The sequence below is a fragment of the Heterodontus francisci genome, chromosome 20 (genome assembly GCF_036365525.1).
Source record: "Heterodontus francisci isolate sHetFra1 chromosome 20, sHetFra1.hap1, whole genome shotgun sequence".
Taxonomy (NCBI): domain Eukaryota; kingdom Metazoa; phylum Chordata; class Chondrichthyes; order Heterodontiformes; family Heterodontidae; genus Heterodontus; species Heterodontus francisci.
Window position 1 is genome coordinate 42,726,700 of NC_090390.1, and position 18,336 is coordinate 42,745,035.

Genomic DNA, 18,336 nt, shown 5'->3' on the forward strand with positions numbered 1-18,336 from the left:
GAATGCTGACAGGGGAAGGGAGGGAAAGATGCGACTGGTAGTGGCATCATGCTGGAGGTGGCGGAAATGGCGGAGGATGATCCTTTGGATATGGAGGCTGGTGGGGTGAAAAGTGAGGACAAGGGGAACCCTGTCACGGTTCTGGGAGGGTGGGGAAGGGGTGAGGGTAGAGGTGCGGGGAATGGGTCAGACACGGTTGAGGGCCCTGTCAACCACAGTGGGGGGAAATCCTCGGTTGAGGAAAAAGGAGGTCATATCAGAAGCACCGTCATGGAAGGTAGCATCATCAGAGCAGATGCGTCGGAGACGGAGAAACTGGGAAAATGGAATGGAGTCCTTACAGGAGGCAGGGTGTGAAGAAGTGTAGTCGAGGTAGCTGTGGGAGTCGGTGGGCTTATAATGGATATTAGTAGACAACCTATCCCCAGAGATGGAGACAGAGAAGTCGAGGAAGGGAAGGGAAGTGTCAGAGATGGACCATGTAAAGGTGAGAGAAGGGTGGAAATTGGAAGCAAAGTTGATAAAGTTTTCCAGTTCGGGGCGGGAGCAGGAAACGGCACTGATACAGTCATCAATGTACCGGAAAAAGAGTTGGGGGAGGGGGCCTGAGTAGGACCGGAACAAAGAATGCTCGACATATCCCACAAAAAGACAGGCATAACTAGGACCCATGTGGGTACCCATAACGACACCTTTTACTTGAAGGAAGTGCGTGGAGTTGAAGGAGAAGTTGTTCAATGTGAGAACAAGTTCAGCCAGGCGGAGGAGGGTGGTGGTGGATGGGGACTGGTTGGGCCTCTGTTCAAGGAAGAAGCGGAGAGCCCTCAAACCATCCTGGTGGGGGATGGAGGTGTAGAGCGATTGGACGTCCATAGTGAAGAGGAGGCGGTTGGGACCAGGAAACTGGAAATTGTCAAAATGACGTAGGGCGTCAGAAGAGTCACGGATGTAAGTGGGAAGAGACTGGACCAGCAGAGAAAAGATAGAGTCTAGATAGGAAGAAATAAGTTCAGTGGGGCAGGAGCAGGTTGACACAATGGGTCTGCCGGGACAGTCCCGTTTGTGGATTTTGGGAAGGAGGTAGAAGTGGGCTGTCCGGGGTTGTGGGACTATGAGGTTGGAAGCTGTAGACGGAAGATCTCCAGAGGAGATGAGGTCAGTGACAGTCCTTTGGACGGTGGTGGGGTCATGGTCCAGAGGGAGGTAGGAAGAAGTGTCCGTGAGTTGGCGTTGAGCTTCTGCAAGGTAGAGGTCGGTACACCATACGACAACAGCACCACCCTTGTCTGCAGGTTTGATGACCATGTCGGGGTTAGACCTGAGAGAACGGAGTGCCTCAAGTTCAGAGGGGGACAGGTTAGAGTGAGTGAGGGGGGGCAGAGAAATTGAGACGACCAATGTCTCGCCGACAGTTTTCAATGAAGAGATCAAGAGCGGGTAAGAGGCCAGGGGGAGGGGTCCAGGTAGAGGGAGAATGCTTTCGTTGACTATCGATGAAACAAGAGAGGCAGCCACAGTGTAGCTTCACAGGCCATGAACACAGCACAAATTTAACAAAGTGACTCAGGGGAAAGGGAACTTTGGTTGTTTAGAATGCAGAAGTATTATAATCCCCAATGCCAATATCCATTAACATTGGCAAAAAGGAATCAGTTATTCAAAGCAACAGTTGTTAGCTGGTTTTTGAATGTTTCAAATTCTTTTTATTGTTCTTTCAGGAATTTGACACACTTATATTAAGCAGAGCACTAAAAATGCTGGAGGCAATTTTAACCTAATGCCAGGTGGGAAGCCCGTGGGATCAGGTGGCACGCTGATTTTACACTCTACCCAAACGTTAATCTATCCCACCAATCGGGAAACTGACAAGGTTGGGGGCAATATCGGCTTTATTCCCAGCCTGATTTGACTCTCCATTGAAGTTAACGAGTAATATTGCGTGGAATGTAAAAATCAGAGTTCCATTTGATTCTGTGTTTCCCCACCTGATGCGTTAGATTATAATTGCCCCTGTGTGTGCAGAAATTTTAACCACTTAGTGAATAACATGTATAGTAATTTTTTAAAAATTTGTTGTAGAATATACATTTTACATCGCCATTGATGACTCGAAAAAAATTGAGTGGAGTTGCTGTGATGGATGTGTGGATCAATAAAGCAGAAGTCTTACTGCAGCTTGGATTTTACCAGCCTGCCAGAGGTCTGTTATCAGAGGCTCACATGGCTGCAAAGGTTAGTTTACTGTCCTATCATGGATGAGTTAGCATTGCTAATAATAATTTTAGGAAAAAACTGAAGGTCATTAACTAAATTGCTGTTAACTTTTAAAATACAAATTGCCTTTGAAATAATTAAAATATATATTCCCAATCCATCAGTAGAAGATTCTAGGCTGGATTTTACCAGCCCCCCCGACGTCAGGGGTCGTGGCGGGGGGACCCATAAAATGCCTCTGGGAGAGGCCCACCACGGACGTTGACGCTGGGAAAGCCTGGCCCCATGTTGCTGGTCTCCACTCAGTGATGGGACTGAAATTTCAATATGTGAATGAATGTAAATGAACGAATAATTACTTACCTTGTCGCGCCAGCCATTCTGCTCTGATATTATGGTCGGTGGCCTGCACTCCCGTGCCGTCCGATCTACGACCAGTGAAGTATGGCAGAACACTGGTTGGGAGGGAGGAGGAGGTCGGTTTTCAAGTTGCTGGGGGGGGGAGGTGAGCGGGGTTAAACCGTTCCAATTGTTCTAGGGGTGATAGGAAGGGGTAAAGTTCATAGTTCATTAACTTTGTGGGGGGGAGGTTGGGATCACAAGGTAAGTTTTTTTGGGGGGAGAGGGCAAGTAATAAATTTTAAGATTGTTGGGGGGGTGGGAGAAGGTCGCGATAATTTTATTCAGTCTTTTATAATCAGGTTTTGTTAAAAAAATTCAAATTACATTGAAGGGCTGAAAGCCCTTTAAAAATGGCGCCGGCACCTGCGCAGTGATGCCGGACGCCGTTGCTGGGGACAGAATTTTCACCTCCTGCACAGCATCGGGGGTGTGGGGGCGGTCTACCCCAGCCATGTAAACGAGCTGCCACATGTAATATCATGACGGCTCCACGAAGTAATCCCGCACGTGCGTGCCACCATCTTTGAAGCTTGCCAATTCAGCCCTCTGTAACTTTACGCCTGGAACTCTGAAAAGTTTGCAAGAAATTGCAAATGAAGTCGATCTAGAAACTTCTTAAGAAAAAAAAGAAAATTTACATTTCTATAGTGTATTGTATTCCTCAGATACCAAAAAACATTTTGAAGGGCCTTACATTGAGGAAGTAATACTTTGGCTACTGAGCAGGAGGTTTCAAAAAAAGAAAATTTGCTAGGGATGAGGCCCACGGAGATGAAAGAATCACAATCCCCTGAATTTTAAATGCCAAGTGGGCAGGTTCGGGTGTGGGTGGGGATTTAAATCCCTGTAAGATGCCAACAGGCCGTAAACCCGACATGATCCCGCTCACTTCTGGGTTTCACTGGAGGCAAACGGCTACTCTCCTGTGGAGCTGTTGATCAGTTGTTTAAACATGCAAACAATCAATTCATTGTAGTTTTAACTCAGGATTCTGGGTTTAGCAGCCAGTACGCGGGTTTTCCAAACTGCATGGAACTCACCAGGGTCAACAAGACGAAACGACAGTGGGGAGTCATTGATCAATGAAACCGACAGGCTTGATAAGCTTTAAAGAGTGAAACCGCATATCTGCTGGCCTGCCAATGTGAAAGGCTTATGCTCACAGCACTTGTTCTGAGAGCCTGACTTCACAAGTGATTTCCAACTCTTTGGAAGTAATTTCCTTGGACTCTACTCACCTTAATCTGAATTTCCCTGCTAATCTGAACACTCCTGACTTGTGCCTTGTAGATGGTGGACTGGCTTTGGGGAGTCAGGAGGTGAGTTACTCGTCGCAGGTTTCCTAACCTCTGACCTGCTCTTGTAGCCTTGGTATTTATATGGCTACTCCAGTTCAGTTTCTGGTCAATGGTAGCCTTAGGATGTTGATAGTGGGGGATTCAGCGATGGTAATGCCATTGAATGTCAAGGGGAGATGGTTAGATTCTCTCATGTTGGAGATGGTCATTGCCTGGCACTTGTGTGGCGCAAATGTTACTTGCTTCATTTGGTCAGAAAAGGTGAGTGACATACAACTTTCAGGTGCCAACCACCACACTCAGACTTCCCCAGCATTTTGCTGCACAGCATTCCTCAGAATAACTCACCTTGCAGTTCCACTCTTCCCTTTCTTTCGAGCCACCTCCTCAAATTTCCATCTGAAAAGCCAGCACTGACACTCACCCGCAGCTTACTGCCATATTAGATTAGAGATACAGCACTGAAACAGGCCCTTCGGCCCACCGAGTCTGTGCCGACCATCAACCACCCATTTATACTAATCCTACGCTAATCCCATATTCCTACCAAACATCCCCATCTGTCCCTATATTTCCCTACCACCTACCTATACTAGTGACAATTTATAATGGCCAATTTACCTACCAACCTGCAAGTCTTTTTGGCTTGTGGGAGGAAACCGGAGCACCCGAAGAAAACCCACGCAGACACAGGGAGAACTTGCAAACTCCACACAGGCAGTGCCCAGAATCGAACCCGGGTCCCTGGAGCTGTGAGGCTGCGGTGCTAACCACTGCGCCACTGTGTCTCCAGGAAGAGGCAGAGAACTGGGGTGGCTCTACAGCCAGAGCCACCCTGACCACAGCAGAGGAGGATGCCTTGGAGATCGGCAGGGTGACACACTCATTAGGCGTGGTTGATGGAGAAATGGGAGTCTCCCAGACCTGGTGACAGAATTGAGTATTATGCTGTAACTTGGCACATAGCAGTTACTCATTTTGAAATGCTGTCACCACTGAGGTTTCAGGAGATGCATAAAGTAGACTTTTAACCTTTTCCACTTGTCAGTTCTCATCAATGTCTTTATCTCCCACTGGTCATTCAAGCATGACAGAGAAGCAGCAGTGGGATGAGGCCAAGGAGTCCTCAGATGAGGACGAGCACACTAAGGATGCATTCACTTGATATGATACCTTGCACCAGCGCAGTGGCTCCAGCATTATAGATAGATAGGGTGGCACATGGTGAGGCGCATATCACATGTCAGACAGGGACAGCAGTGGAAACTCCCCATCAGAGGGTGCAGGACACTCCAAACTCTGCTCAGCTGGACGTAGATGCTGAGCCTCGGGGGGTCATCCATGAAAAGGACACTTCTGGAGCAGCAACGGGAAATATGTTTGCTTCTGTCAGCATTTCCAGAGGAGATGCACACCCTTGGCGGGAGATTGGAGGAGTCCATCTCTAGCATAACTACCACGATGTCTCAGACATTTGTGTTGATGTCCACCTCCACGGAAAGAGTGGCCACCTACATGAAGCATCAGATGCAGCAGGCAGCCGAGTGCATTCAGGCCCAGACCAATGGCCTGCACACCCTGACTGCCACTTTACACAGGATGGATGAAAGCCACGTCTTCGTGGCTCAACATCTCAGTGACATGGAAGTGGTGACTCTTCTCACGGCTCTCCAACTTCACAACCCTTTTGCACCCCCCCACACCCCTCCACCACCATCCCGAGGCAGAGCCCCACATACTGCCTCCTGCCCCGGGGACCCAGTCTTCCCTTGGACAGGTGCAGGTGGGGCATTCTTTGGTGGAGCACCTGTGCTCCAAAACTGAAAGGACGCCCACCCAGGGGCATCTCAGCACTCAAAGCAGGGGAACAAGCAGCCTGCCTCGAGCTCTGCTGAAGCCCCCGGGGTTCCACTACACAGGAGTAATAGGTAGAAGAGGCAAACCTTTTGGTTGCATAAGGGGATTCGATTGGGTGTGTATAACATAGAATCATAGCAGCACAGAGGAGGTCATTTAGCATGTCTCAGCCAGCTCTTTGCAAGGGCAACTGATCTAGTCCCACTACCCTGCCTTTTCCTATAGTCCTGCAATGTTTTTCTGTTCAGAAAATTATCCAATTCCTCTTTGAAAGTCAAGATTGAATCTGCCTCCATCACTCTAGCAGTGCATTCCAGATCGTAACCACTCGCTAGTAAAAATATTTTTCTTCATGTCACCTTTGGTTCTTTTGCCATTCACCTTAAATCAGTGTCCTCTATTCCTTCTACCAATGGGTACAGCTTCTCCCTATCTACTCTGTCCAGACCCCTCATGATTTTGAACACCTCTATCAAATCTCCTATGAAAGATCTCTTCTCTAAGGAGATCAGTCCTAGCTTCTCCTATTTATCCACATATCTGAAATCCCTCATCTCTGGAACCATTCTCGTAAATCTTTGCTGCACCCTCTCCAATGGCTTCACGTCCTTCGTAAAGTATGATCACCAGAATTGGATACAATACTCTAGTTGAGGCCCAACTACTGTTTTATAAAGGTTCACCATAACTTCCTTGCTTTTGGATTCTATGGGGCAGTGGGAGGGGGAGGTGGGGTGGGATTTTATGCTCTTCCCCGTGGCGAGTTTGGAAGCGGGGAGAGCATTTAATCGAGCAAGATGGTGGCGAGTGGAGACCCCGCGATCTTCCCGCCTCCACCTCAAATCAGTCCATGGTGGGAAGGCACACGAATGAATAAAAAAAAAATTAAACCTTTTGCGGCACTGAATCCATGTCCTCGGTATCACACTCCTGCTGCTAGCAGCCTCTGAAACCTCTGTCCATGTATGTTTGTTTGATCTGCATGGGTGGTCTCTTCCTCCCCTCCACAGGAAACAGCACAACCCTTCGGGCCCTCACTGCCTCCAGCATCACCTCCAGTGAAGAGTCAGTGAACTGAATGGCAGTCTTCTGATGCCTTACTTCCATTCTTCTCCTTCCTGCAACCTTCAACAGCAATTTTAGATATAGCTCTTCTGACGCCTGCTAGGATCCCTTTAAATAGAAAACCTTTCATTGACGGATGCGGGCCCTTATCACGCTTGCACTCCATGATTGGTTAGGAAACCCGGAAGAAGGATGCTAATGCTCTGGCTGAGTTAAACAGCCACGGCAAAGCCCACTGCTAAAAACAGATGGAATCCGCTGCTGTTCCCCCCACCCGCTACAAGCGGGTCAAAGAGAGTGGTAGAGCGGAGCACAGCCCAAAAGTCGGAAGTTTAAAAAGCGCACCAAATTAGAGTCGAAGACCGGAGCCAGAGAGAGTGGGAGAGCGGAGCACAGCCCGAGGAGCAGCAGGAGCAGAACAGGGGAAAAATCAAAAACTGATATCAGAGTGACATCACAATCAACAGTGAGAGCAAGGAAACAGAGAGCTGCTGGGTGAGGATACAGGTAAACTCTGGGAGGCACGAGAGGAGCTGAGGAGAGACGGAGTGAGAGAGAGAGAGAGAGAGAGATAAAGGGCGCAAACAGAGGTAGAGAGGCTGAAATCCGAGAGGAGCTTCGGGACCTTAAATGGCGGAATTCCAAGTGACATCAGGATTCAAAAAGTGCTGCGGGCCCAGGGAAGCAACTGATTGGTAAGTAGGTTCAGGTGAGTTTTTCTACTTTTTCTACTATTTATACTACTGCAGTCCATTAGCTTCAAAAGCAAAGCTAAAGACTTTAGATTGTAGTGGGTAGTGTTTGGAGTAGAACAAGGCCCCTAGCGTAATTAGTATTTTTTAATTAAAGGGAGTAACTAAGTAATCTGAAGGTAAGTCATGGCAGGAGATCTCGCACCCGTGATATGCTCCTCCTGTGCTATGTGGGAAATCAGGGACACTGGAAGTGTCCCTGATGACTATATGTGCAGGACGTGTATCCATCTGCAGCTAATGGCTACCCGCATTACGGAGCTGGAGCTGCGGGTGGATTCACTGTAGATCATCCGCGATGCTGAGATCATCGTGGATAGCACATTTAGCGAGGTGGTCACACCGCAGGCAACTGCTGCAAAGGCAGAAAGGGAATGGGTCACCACTAGGCAGAGTAGAGGAAGGCAGGTAGTGCAGGAGTCCCCTGTGGTCATCCCCCTCGCTAACAGATATACCGTTTTGAATACTGTTGGGGGAGATGATGCAGGGGAAAGCAGCAAGAGCCAAGTTCATGGCACCATGGGTGGCTCTGCTGCATAGGAGGGTAGGAAGAAGAGTGGCAGGGCAATAGTGATAGGGGATTCAATCATACGGGGAACAGACAGGCGTTTCTGAGGCCGCAAAAGAGCCTCCAGGATGGTATGTTGCCTCCCTGATGATGGGGAAGGATGTCTCTTAGTGGCTGCAGGGCATTCTGAGGGGGGAGGGCGAGCAGCCAGTTGTCATGGTACATATCGGTACCAATGACATAGGTAAATAAAAAGGATGAGGTCCTACAAGCTGAATATAGGGAGTTAAGACATAAGTTAAAAAGTAGGACCTCAAGGGTAGTAATCTCAGGATTACTGCCAGTGCCACTTGCTAGCGAGAGCAGAAATAGCAGGATATGTCAGATGAATATATGGCTGGAGAAATGGTGTAGGGGGGAGAAATTCAAATTCCTGGGACATTGGGACAGGTTCTGGAGAAGGTGGGACCAGTACAAGCTGGATGGGTTGCATCTGGGCAGGACCAGGACCAATTTCCTCGGGGGGTGTTTGCTATTGCTGTCAGGGAGGGTTTAAACTAGAATGGCAGGGGGATGGTAATCTGAGCAGGGAGACAGAGGAGGGGGAAACAAGGATAGAAATGAAAGACAGAAAGGTAAGAAACAAAAGTGGAAGGCAGAGAAAATAAGGGCGAGAAACAAATGGGGCCATGGGGCAAAATAAAGCTAAGCTGACTAACAATGTTAAAAAGACAAGTCTAAAGGCATTGTATCTTAATGCGTGGAGCATTCGCAATAAGGTAGATGAATTAACAGTGCAAATAGATGTAAACGGTTATGATAAAGTTGTGATTATGGAGACGTGGCTGCAGGGTGACAAAGGATGGGAACTGAACATCCAGGGGTATTCAATATTTAGGAAAGACAGGCAAAAAGGAAAAGGAAGTGGGATAGCATTGTTAGTAAAGGAGGAAATCAATGCAATAGTGAGGAAGGATATTGGCTCTGAAAATCATGATGTGGCATCTGTATGGGTGAAGCTAAGAAACACCAAAGGGCAGAAAACATTGGGGGTTGTCTATAGGCCCCCAAACAGTAGTGGAGATGTAAGGGATGGCATTAAACAGGAAATTAGATTCACATGCAATAAGGGTACAACTGTAATCTTGGGTGACTTTAATCTACATATAGATTAGTCAAACCAAATTAGCAATCATACTGTGGAGGAGGATTTCCTGGAATGTGTACGTGACGATTTTTTAGACCAATATGTTGAGGAACCAACTAGAGAACAGGCTATCCTAGACTGGGTATTGTGCAATGAGAAAGAATTAATTAACAATCTTGTGCGAGGTCGCTTGGGGAGGAGCGACCATGACATGATAAAATTCTTCACTAAGATGGAGAGTGAAGTAGTTGAATCCGAAACTATGGTCCTGAATCTAAATAAAGGAAATTACGAAGATATGAGGCGCGAGTTGGCTATGGTAAATTGGGGAACTTTCCTGAAAGGGTTGATGGTGGATCAGCAATGGATAATATTTAAAGAATGTGTGCATGAATTACAACAATTATTCATTCCTGTCTGGCGCAAAAATAAAACCGGAAAGGTGGTTCATCCGTGGCTTACAAATGAAATAGGGATAGTATGAGATCCATAGAGGAGGCATATAAAATTGCCAGAAAAAGCAGCATGTCTGAGAATTGGGAGCAGTTTAGAATTCAGCAAAGGAGGTCAAAGAGGTTGATTCAGTGGGGGAAAATAGAGTGAGAGTAAACTTGTGGGGAACATAAAAACTGAATGTAAAAGCTTCTATACATATTCTATCCGTCTTCGCTGCCTCTGGAGAATCCTTGGCATCAGGTGGCAGGACCGTATCTCTAACGCAGAAGTCCTCGAGGCGGTCAACATCCCCAGCATATACACCCTACTGAGCCAGCGGCGCTTGAGATGGCTTGGCCATGTGAGCCGCATGGAAGATGGTAGGATCCACAAGGACACATTGTACAGCGAGCTCGTCACTGGTATCAGACCCACCAGCCGTCCATGTCTCTGCTTTAAAGACATCTGCAAACGCGACATGAAGTCCTGTGACATTGATCACAAGTCGTGGGAGTCAGTTGCCAGTGATCGCCAGAGCTGGCGGACAGCCATAAAGGCGGGGCTAAAGAGTGGCGAGTCGAAGAGACTTAACTGTTGGCAGGAAAAACAACAGAAGCGCAAGGGGAGAGCCAATTGTATAACAGCCCTGACAACCAATTTTATCTGTAGTGCCTGTGGAAGAGTCTTGTCACTCTAGAATTGGCCTTTATAGCCACTCCAGGTGCTGCTTCACAAACCACTGACCACCTCCAGGCGCTTACCCATTGTCTCTCAAGACAAAGAGGCCAAAGAAGAAGAAAACATATGTGAAAAGAAAAAGATTAGTGAAGACAAATGTAGGTCCCTTAACAGTCAGAAACAGGGGGAATTATAATGGGGACCAAAGAAATGGCAGAACAATTAAACACATACTTTGGTTCTGTCTTCACAAAGGAGAACACAAATAACCTCACAGAAATGTTAGGGAACCAAAGGTCTAATGAGAGGGAGGAACTGAAGGAAATCAGTATTCGCAAAAAAAAAAGTGCTAGGGAAATTAATGCGGTTAAAGGCTGACAAGTCCCCAGGGCTTGATAATCTACATCCAGAGCACTAAAGGAAGTGGTCTTGGAAATAGTATATTCATTGGTGGTCATCTTCCAAAATTCTATAGACTCTGGAGCAGTTGCTACAGATTGGAGGGTGGCAAATGTAACCCCACTATTTATAAAAGGAGGAAGAGAAAAAACAGGGAATTACAGACCGGTTAGCCTCACGTCAGTAGTGGGGAAAACGCTAGAGTCTATTATAAAGGATGTGATAGCAGAACACCTGGAAAGCAAAAACAGGATTGGACAAAGTCAGCATGGGTTTACGAAAGGGAAATCATGCTCAACAAATCTACTGGAGATTTTTGAAAATATATATCTAGTAGAGGAGATAAGGGAGAACCAGTGGATGTGGTGTATTTGGATTTTCAGGCGGCTTTTGATAAGATCCCACATAAGAGGTTAGTGTGCAAGATTAAAGCATATGGAATTGGGGGTAATATACTGGCATGGATTGAGAATTGGTTGACAGACAGGAAACAGAGAGTAGGAATGAATGGGTCTTTTTCTGGGTGGCAGGCAGTGACTAGTGGGGTACTGCAGGGATCAGTGCTTAGGCCCCAGCTATTCGCAACATATATTAATGACTTGGGTGAAGGAACTAAATGTAACATTTCCAAGTTTGCAGACGACACAAAGCTGGGGAGGAACGTGAGCTGTGAGGAGGATGCAAAGAGGCTCCAATGTGATTTGGACAAGTTGGGTGAGTGGGCAAATGCATGGCAGATGCAGTTTAACATGGATAAATGTGAGTTTATCCACTTTAATTGTAAAAACAGAAAGGCAGATTATTATCTGAATGGTGATAGATTGGGAAAGGGGGGGGGGGGGGTTGCAACGAGACCCGATGTCCTTGTACACCAGTCGCTGAAAGCAAACATTCAGGTACAGCAAGCAGTTAGGAAGGCAAATGGGATGTTGGCCTTCATTGCAAGAGGATTTGAGTACAGGAGCAAGGATGTCTTACTGCAGTTACACTGGACCTTGGTGAGACCAGATCTGGAGTATTGTGTGCAGTTTTGGTTTCCTTATCTGAGAAAGGATGTTCTTGCCATGGAGGGAGTGCAAAGAAGATTTACTAGGCTGATTCCTGGGATGGCAGGATTGACGTTTGAGGAGAGATTGGGTCGACTAGGCCTATATTCACTAGAGTTTAGAAGAATGACAGGGGATCTCATATAAGCCTATAAAACTCTAAAAGGACTAGACAGGCTAGATGCAGAGAGGATGTTCCCAATGGCTGGGGAGTCCAGAACCAGGGGTTACAGTCTCAGGATATGGGGTATGCCATTTAGAACCGAGATGAGGAGAAAATTCTTCACTCAGAGGGTGGTGAACCTGTGGAATTCTCTACTACAGAAGGCAGTGGAGGCCAAGTCATTAAATATATTCAAGAAGGAGATAGATATATTTCTTAATGCCAAAGGGATCAAGGGATATGGAGAGAAAGCGGGAACAGGGTACTGAATTAGACTAACAACCATGATCTTTTTTGAAGGCGGAGCAAGCCCAAAGGACCGAATGGCCTACACCTGCTCCTATTTCCTATGTTTCTAATAAAATTCTGCACAATGTCTTGCACTCAGGTTACCCTTCTCCTTTCCAAAGTGCACTCGCCTTGCATGCCCCAGGGACTTAGCTTACCGATAATCCAATGCTTTCCTGGCTGTTCTCTCACCTTGCACCCTTCATAAACTTGAGCTCATTCAAAACTCTGCTGCCATATCCTAACTTGCACCAAATCCCGTTCACCCTTCACTCCTGTGCTCATAGTCCAGCAACACTTCAATTTAAAAATTCTCATTCTTGTTTTCAAATCTGTCTTGGTCATGGTCTTGACCTTTACTCCTTAAAGGGCTAAATTCGATAGCCCCCAAAAATGCAAAACAGGATCTTGATACGAGATTATCTCTCAGCTCTTCCTTCTGATGCAGGCAGTACGCCAACTACCTGTGTATTGTCATGATTGCAGCTTCCAGTCAGTGCTCACAGCACTTTTCAATGGCCACAGGCCTTCAAGCCAGAACGGACCTGCCCCATTTTATCAGCAGCGGTGAGGCCTCAGGGCGGCACCACCACCCCCCACCCTCACCCTGCTGCTCGAGGGCGGAGCTTTCATTTAAATATTTCAATAAATGTAAATCAATGAATAAACACGTACCTTGTCATGACGGCCATCCCACACCGATATTGCTACCAGTGGCCAGAACTCCCATGCATTCCATTTGGAGATCCAAAAGAGGTGTGACACTGGCGGGGGGTGGGGGGGGTGGGGGATGGGTGGGGGATGTGTGGTGGGGAGCGGCAAAAAGCGAAGGTGTTTGGTTGAGGGGATGGTGGGAAGGGGTTGACGGTTAAAGGAAAGAAAGTTCGGGGGGGGAAAGGTCGTGATAGTAGATTTCATTTTTTAGGGAGGTAGGACAAATAATAAATGGATTATTCATTCGGGGGTGGGAGAGGGGATTGGAAGTGTGCATAAGATTTTATTGTAATTTATTTAAAAACCTGCCACTTTAAAAATTTTCATGTAAGTGAAAGGCTTGAAGCTCTTTAAGAATGGTGCCGCACGGTGGCACCGGATGCTGTTGCTGGGGCTGGTTATCGGGGGCGGGAGGTCCGCCCCTTCCATGTTAATGAGCCACCGTGCAAGTCTCGCGCGTGCACCATGCACTTTTTGAAGCTCAGCGCCGATAGGTGGGAACTTCTCTTCGAGCAAGCACTTCCTCCTATCAGCATAGATTTTCATGTAAGTGAACGGCTTGAAGCTCTTTAAGAATGGTGATTAGCAAAAACCTGAGAGGTGACATGAGAAAAAACATTTTAATGCAATGAGTGGTTAGGATTTGAAATGTTCTGCCTGATAGTGTGGTTAATACAGATTCAGTAGTAGCCTTGAAAACAGAATTGGATAAATACTTGAAGGAGAAAAAAATTGCAGTGATATAGGGAACGGGCAGGGGAGTGGGAGTAACGGAATTACCTTCAAAAGAGCCAGAGCAGGCATGTTGGGCTGATTGGCCTCTTTCTGTGCTGTACCAGTTTATGATCTTACGGCCTGGATTTTACCCTGAAGGTGAGTGCTCTGCTAGGGTGGTAGGGGCGGGGTGGGGTGGGTGATGATGGCGGGTGTGGGTGTGCTATTGTGAGGTCAGGAATCCCAGAAGAATGGGTTTCTCAAATGTCCTGCGTAATTTAACTGCAGGGTGCCTTTAAGTGGAGTTCTCACCCACAGACAATCTGATTGACAGATCTGAAGCAGGCAGATCGTGGGTGAGGTGTGCAGTTTACTACATAACTTGTTGGGCCTGGAGGAAACAATCCTGCTCCTCCTAGCCCACAAGCAGTGCTGTAAAGTCATTTACCGCATGGATTCAGCTCCTATTGTCTCCTTTCCTGAGACATGGGAAATCTGGTTGCCTGTGGTTAAAATTAGAATGACCGTTCAGTTGAAGGCACACAGCCTCATTATAATATTTAAATGACCAGCCTGCTTCACCTGTCCTTCAACCCACCTGTGTTAAAACCAGAAGTGGGCAAGTTTGAGGCATGTTGGGTTCCTGTTTCAGATTTCTTGAAGATTTCTGACACAACCCTAACCCACATGCTCATCCTTTAATTCTACTATTCCTGAAGATATGATTCTCTGAAATACAGCGGTGTGAATCTGGGCCATCTAGCTTAGAGTGATGCAAAGAGGATGAGCAGGACCTGTACTGTGCATTAGTCACTGGACTCGGAGGAGATGAATGATGGCAGAGAAAGAATTTGTTGCTCTGATCTGGCTTGAACTCATGACCTGACACAAGTGAGAGTGTGACAATGGAGCCAAGGTGGCACACACTGTCAAAAATACAGTGTGCTTATGTCAATGTTTTATGTGAGTTTTACAAGCAAAACTGAGATTGCTACCATGGCCATGTATCTTGTTTGCTATGTTGATAATCCAATGGCATCCAAATGTTTACAGCAGAGTAAGGGTGATTTTTTTTAAAAATTACATTGGTTATTGGTATTTTGTATCGCCATTATCTGTAAATTGGCAAATGGTTTTAATTATACTGGATCTCTTAATAGCCGAATCTGAAATACCCAAATTTATACTTCATCAGTATATGATGCATACGATTTACGCATGTTGAAATTTCCAGTCAATTTCTCATTTAATTCTGGTTTAACTGTTAGCATTCTTGGAGAAACCTTTCAAAGTTTGTCTTTTTTTAACTAGGAGTTTGAGGACAGAGCATCTTTGGCAAAAGTCTTGTATCTTCTGGCAGTTCTAGCTAATTGTGAAAAGAACTATGGTCAGGCCAAACTGCTCTTGAAAGAGGCTCAATGTATTGGAGGAAATGAATACTTTTGGTATGACACAATTACTTGTCTGGTATGTGCAATTATGGCAGAGAACCTTGAGGATTCAAAGGAACAGGTGAGAAAATAATGACAACCCATTCCGCATAACAAACCTCTAGGAAAAAGAGCTGATGAAATTTTAAAAAGACTTGCATTTATAAAGCACCTTTCATGACCACGGACGTCTCAAAGTGCTTTACAGTCAATTAAGTACTTTTGAAGTATGTTCACTGTTGTAATGTAAGAAACATGGCAGCCAATTTGCACACAGCAAGCTCCAACAAACTGCAAGGTGATAATGACCAGATAATTTGTTTTTGTAGTGTTGATTGAGGGATTAGTATTGGCCCAAGACAACAGTGGTAACCCTGCTGCTTCTTCAAAATAATGCCATGGGATCTTTTCCATCCACCAGAGAGGGCAGATGGCCTATGGTTTAACTTCTCATCCGAGAGATGGCACCTCCAGCATTGCAGCACTCCTTTAGTACTGCATGGAGTGTCAGTCTTAATTTTTGTGCTCAAGCCGTGGAGTGAGATATGAACCCAGCACCTTCTGACTCAGAAGGTGAGAGGGCCCTTGATCCACTGCAAAATTAATTTTCTAGGCATTTACACATTCACTTGGAGGTTTACCTTAACTTCTGCAAAATATAGATTAAACATTATTTTAGTCAAGGGTATCCTTTTCCAATCAGTTCTGACATTACAGTATCAAATAAAGAACAAAGAAAGAACAAACAAAGAAAATTACAGCACACGAACAGGCCCTTCGGCCCTCCAAGCCTGTGCCGATCCAGATCCTCTACCTAAACATGTCGCCTGTTTTCTAAGGGTCTGTATCTCTTTGCTTCCTGCCCATTCATGCATCTGTCTAGATACATCTTAAAAGACGCTATCGTGTTCGCATCTACCACCTCCGCTGGCAACGCGTTCCAGGCACCCACCACCCTCTGCGTAAAGAACTTTCCACGCATATCCCCCCTAAACTTTTCCCCTCTCACTTTGAACTCGTGACCCCTAGTATTTGAATCCCCCACTCTGGGAAAAAGCTTCTTGCTATCCACCCTGTCTATACCTCTCATGATTTTGTACACCTCAGTCAGGTCCCCCCTCAACCTTCGCCTTTCTAATGAAAATAATCCTAATCTACTCAACCTCTCTTCATAGCTAGTGCCCTCCATACCAGGCAACATCCTGGTGAACCTCCTCTGCACCCTCTCCAAAGCATCCACATCCTTTTGGTAATGTGGCGACCAGAACTGCACGCAGTATTCCAAATGTGGCCAAACCAAAGTCCTATACAACTGTAACATGACCTGCCAACTCTTGTACTCAATACCCCGTCCGATGAAGGAAAGCATGCCGTATGCCTTCTTGACCACTCTATTTACCTGCGTTGCCACCTTCAGGGAACAATGGACCTGAACACCCAAATCTCTCTGTACATCAATTTTCCCCAGGACTTTTCCATTTACTGTATAGTTCACTCTTGAATTGGATCTTCCAAAATGCATCACCTCGCATTTACCCTGATTGAACTCCATCTGCCATTTCTCTGCCCAACTCTCCAATCTATCTATATTCTGCTGTATTCTCTGCCAGTCCCCTTCACTATCTGCTACTCCACCAATCTTAGTGTCGTCTGCAAACTTGCTAATCAGACCACCTATACTTTCCTCCAAATCATTTATGTATATCACAAACAACAGTGGTCCCAGCACGGATCCCTGTGTAACACCACTGGTCACACGTCTCCATTTTGAGAAACTCCCTTCCACTGCTACTCTCTGTCTCCTGTTGCCCAGCCAGTTCTTTATCCATCTAGCTAGTACACCCTGGACCCCATGCGACTTCACTTTCTCCATCAGCCGACCATGGGGAACCTTATCAAACGCCTTACTGAAGTCCATTTATATGACATCTACAGCCCTTCTCTCATCAATCAACTTTGTCACTTCCTCAAAGAATTCCATTAAGTTGGTAAGACATGACCTTCCCTGCACAAAACCATGTTGCCTATCACTGATAAGCCCATTTTCTTCCAAATGGGAATAGATCCTATCTCTCAGTATCTTCTCCAGCAGCTTCCCTACCACTGACGTCAGGCTCACCGGTCTATAATTACCTGGATTATCCCTGCTACCCTTCTTAAACAAGGGGACAACATTAGCAATTCTCCAGTCCTCCGGGACCTCACCCGTGTTTAAGGATGCTGTAAAGATATCTGTTAAGGCCCCAGCTATTTCCTCTCTCGCTTCCCTCAGTAACCTGGGATAGATCCCATCCGGACCTGGAGACTTGTCCACCTTAATGCCTTTTAGAATACCCAACACTTCCTCCCTCCTTATGCCGACTTGACCTAGAGTAATCAAACATCTGTCCCTAACCTCAACATCCGTCATGTCCCTCTCCTCGGTGAATACCGATGCAAAGTACTCGTTTAGAATCTCACCCATTTTCTCTGACTCCACGCATAACTTTCCTCCTTTGTCCTTGAGTGGGCCAATCCTTTCTCTAGTTACCCTCTTGCTCCTTATATATGAATCAATTCCAGTTTGTCTGGATGCTTCGCTTTGATTATGGTTGCTCTCCAAGTATCATCTCACTTAAAATTCAGTTAATAATATAACAAATAACAAAACATTGATATGGAGTCTAATTATTTGGTAACAAATGTAGATTTCTAACATTATAAAATTAGTTAAACTATTTTATATCTAACAACCTGGAATTAGTCTTTTGTATCTGAGCGACATTAGGTGTGACTTTTTTTGGTGCCAGAAATAATGAAATATTGAAAGACCAATAAATAATCACATCAATTGAACACCCTTAAATAACCATCCACCATATTATCCTCATCCAAAAGGAAAAATCCTGTGGATATTGTAGATCTGTACTATAAACAGAAAATGCTGGAAATAAACAGCAGGTCAATGTAGTATCTGTGGAGAAAGAATGTTTGTGTCTCCACAGAAGATGTGTGACCTGTGTGTTTTAAAAAATTCTTTCATGGGTTGTGAGTGTCGCTAGCATGGTCAACATTTGTGCCCATCCCTAATTGCCCTTGAGAAGGTGATGGTGAGCCATCTTCTTGAACCGCTGCAGTCCATGTAGTGTAGGTACACCCACGGTACTGTTGGGGAAGTTGTTCCAAGTTTTTGACCCAGCGACAGCATTTTGTATTTATACAATATATTAACCTGTTGACTTAAAAA

At 45.9% G+C, this 18,336-nt stretch overlaps 1 protein-coding gene across 1 annotated transcript in view; it reads left to right on the forward strand.

Moving 5' to 3' along the window:
- The window catches only part of LOC137380601 (cilia- and flagella-associated protein 46), a 453,149-nt gene that overhangs the window by 286,517 nt on the left and 148,296 nt on the right, over positions 1 to 18,336 (forward strand). The window contains exons 35-36 of the mRNA XM_068052672.1: positions 2,080 to 2,232; positions 14,992 to 15,192. Coding sequence (XP_067908773.1) covers positions 2,080 to 2,232; positions 14,992 to 15,192 — 354 coding nt within the window. The remainder of the gene's footprint in view (positions 1 to 2,079; positions 2,233 to 14,991; positions 15,193 to 18,336) is intronic.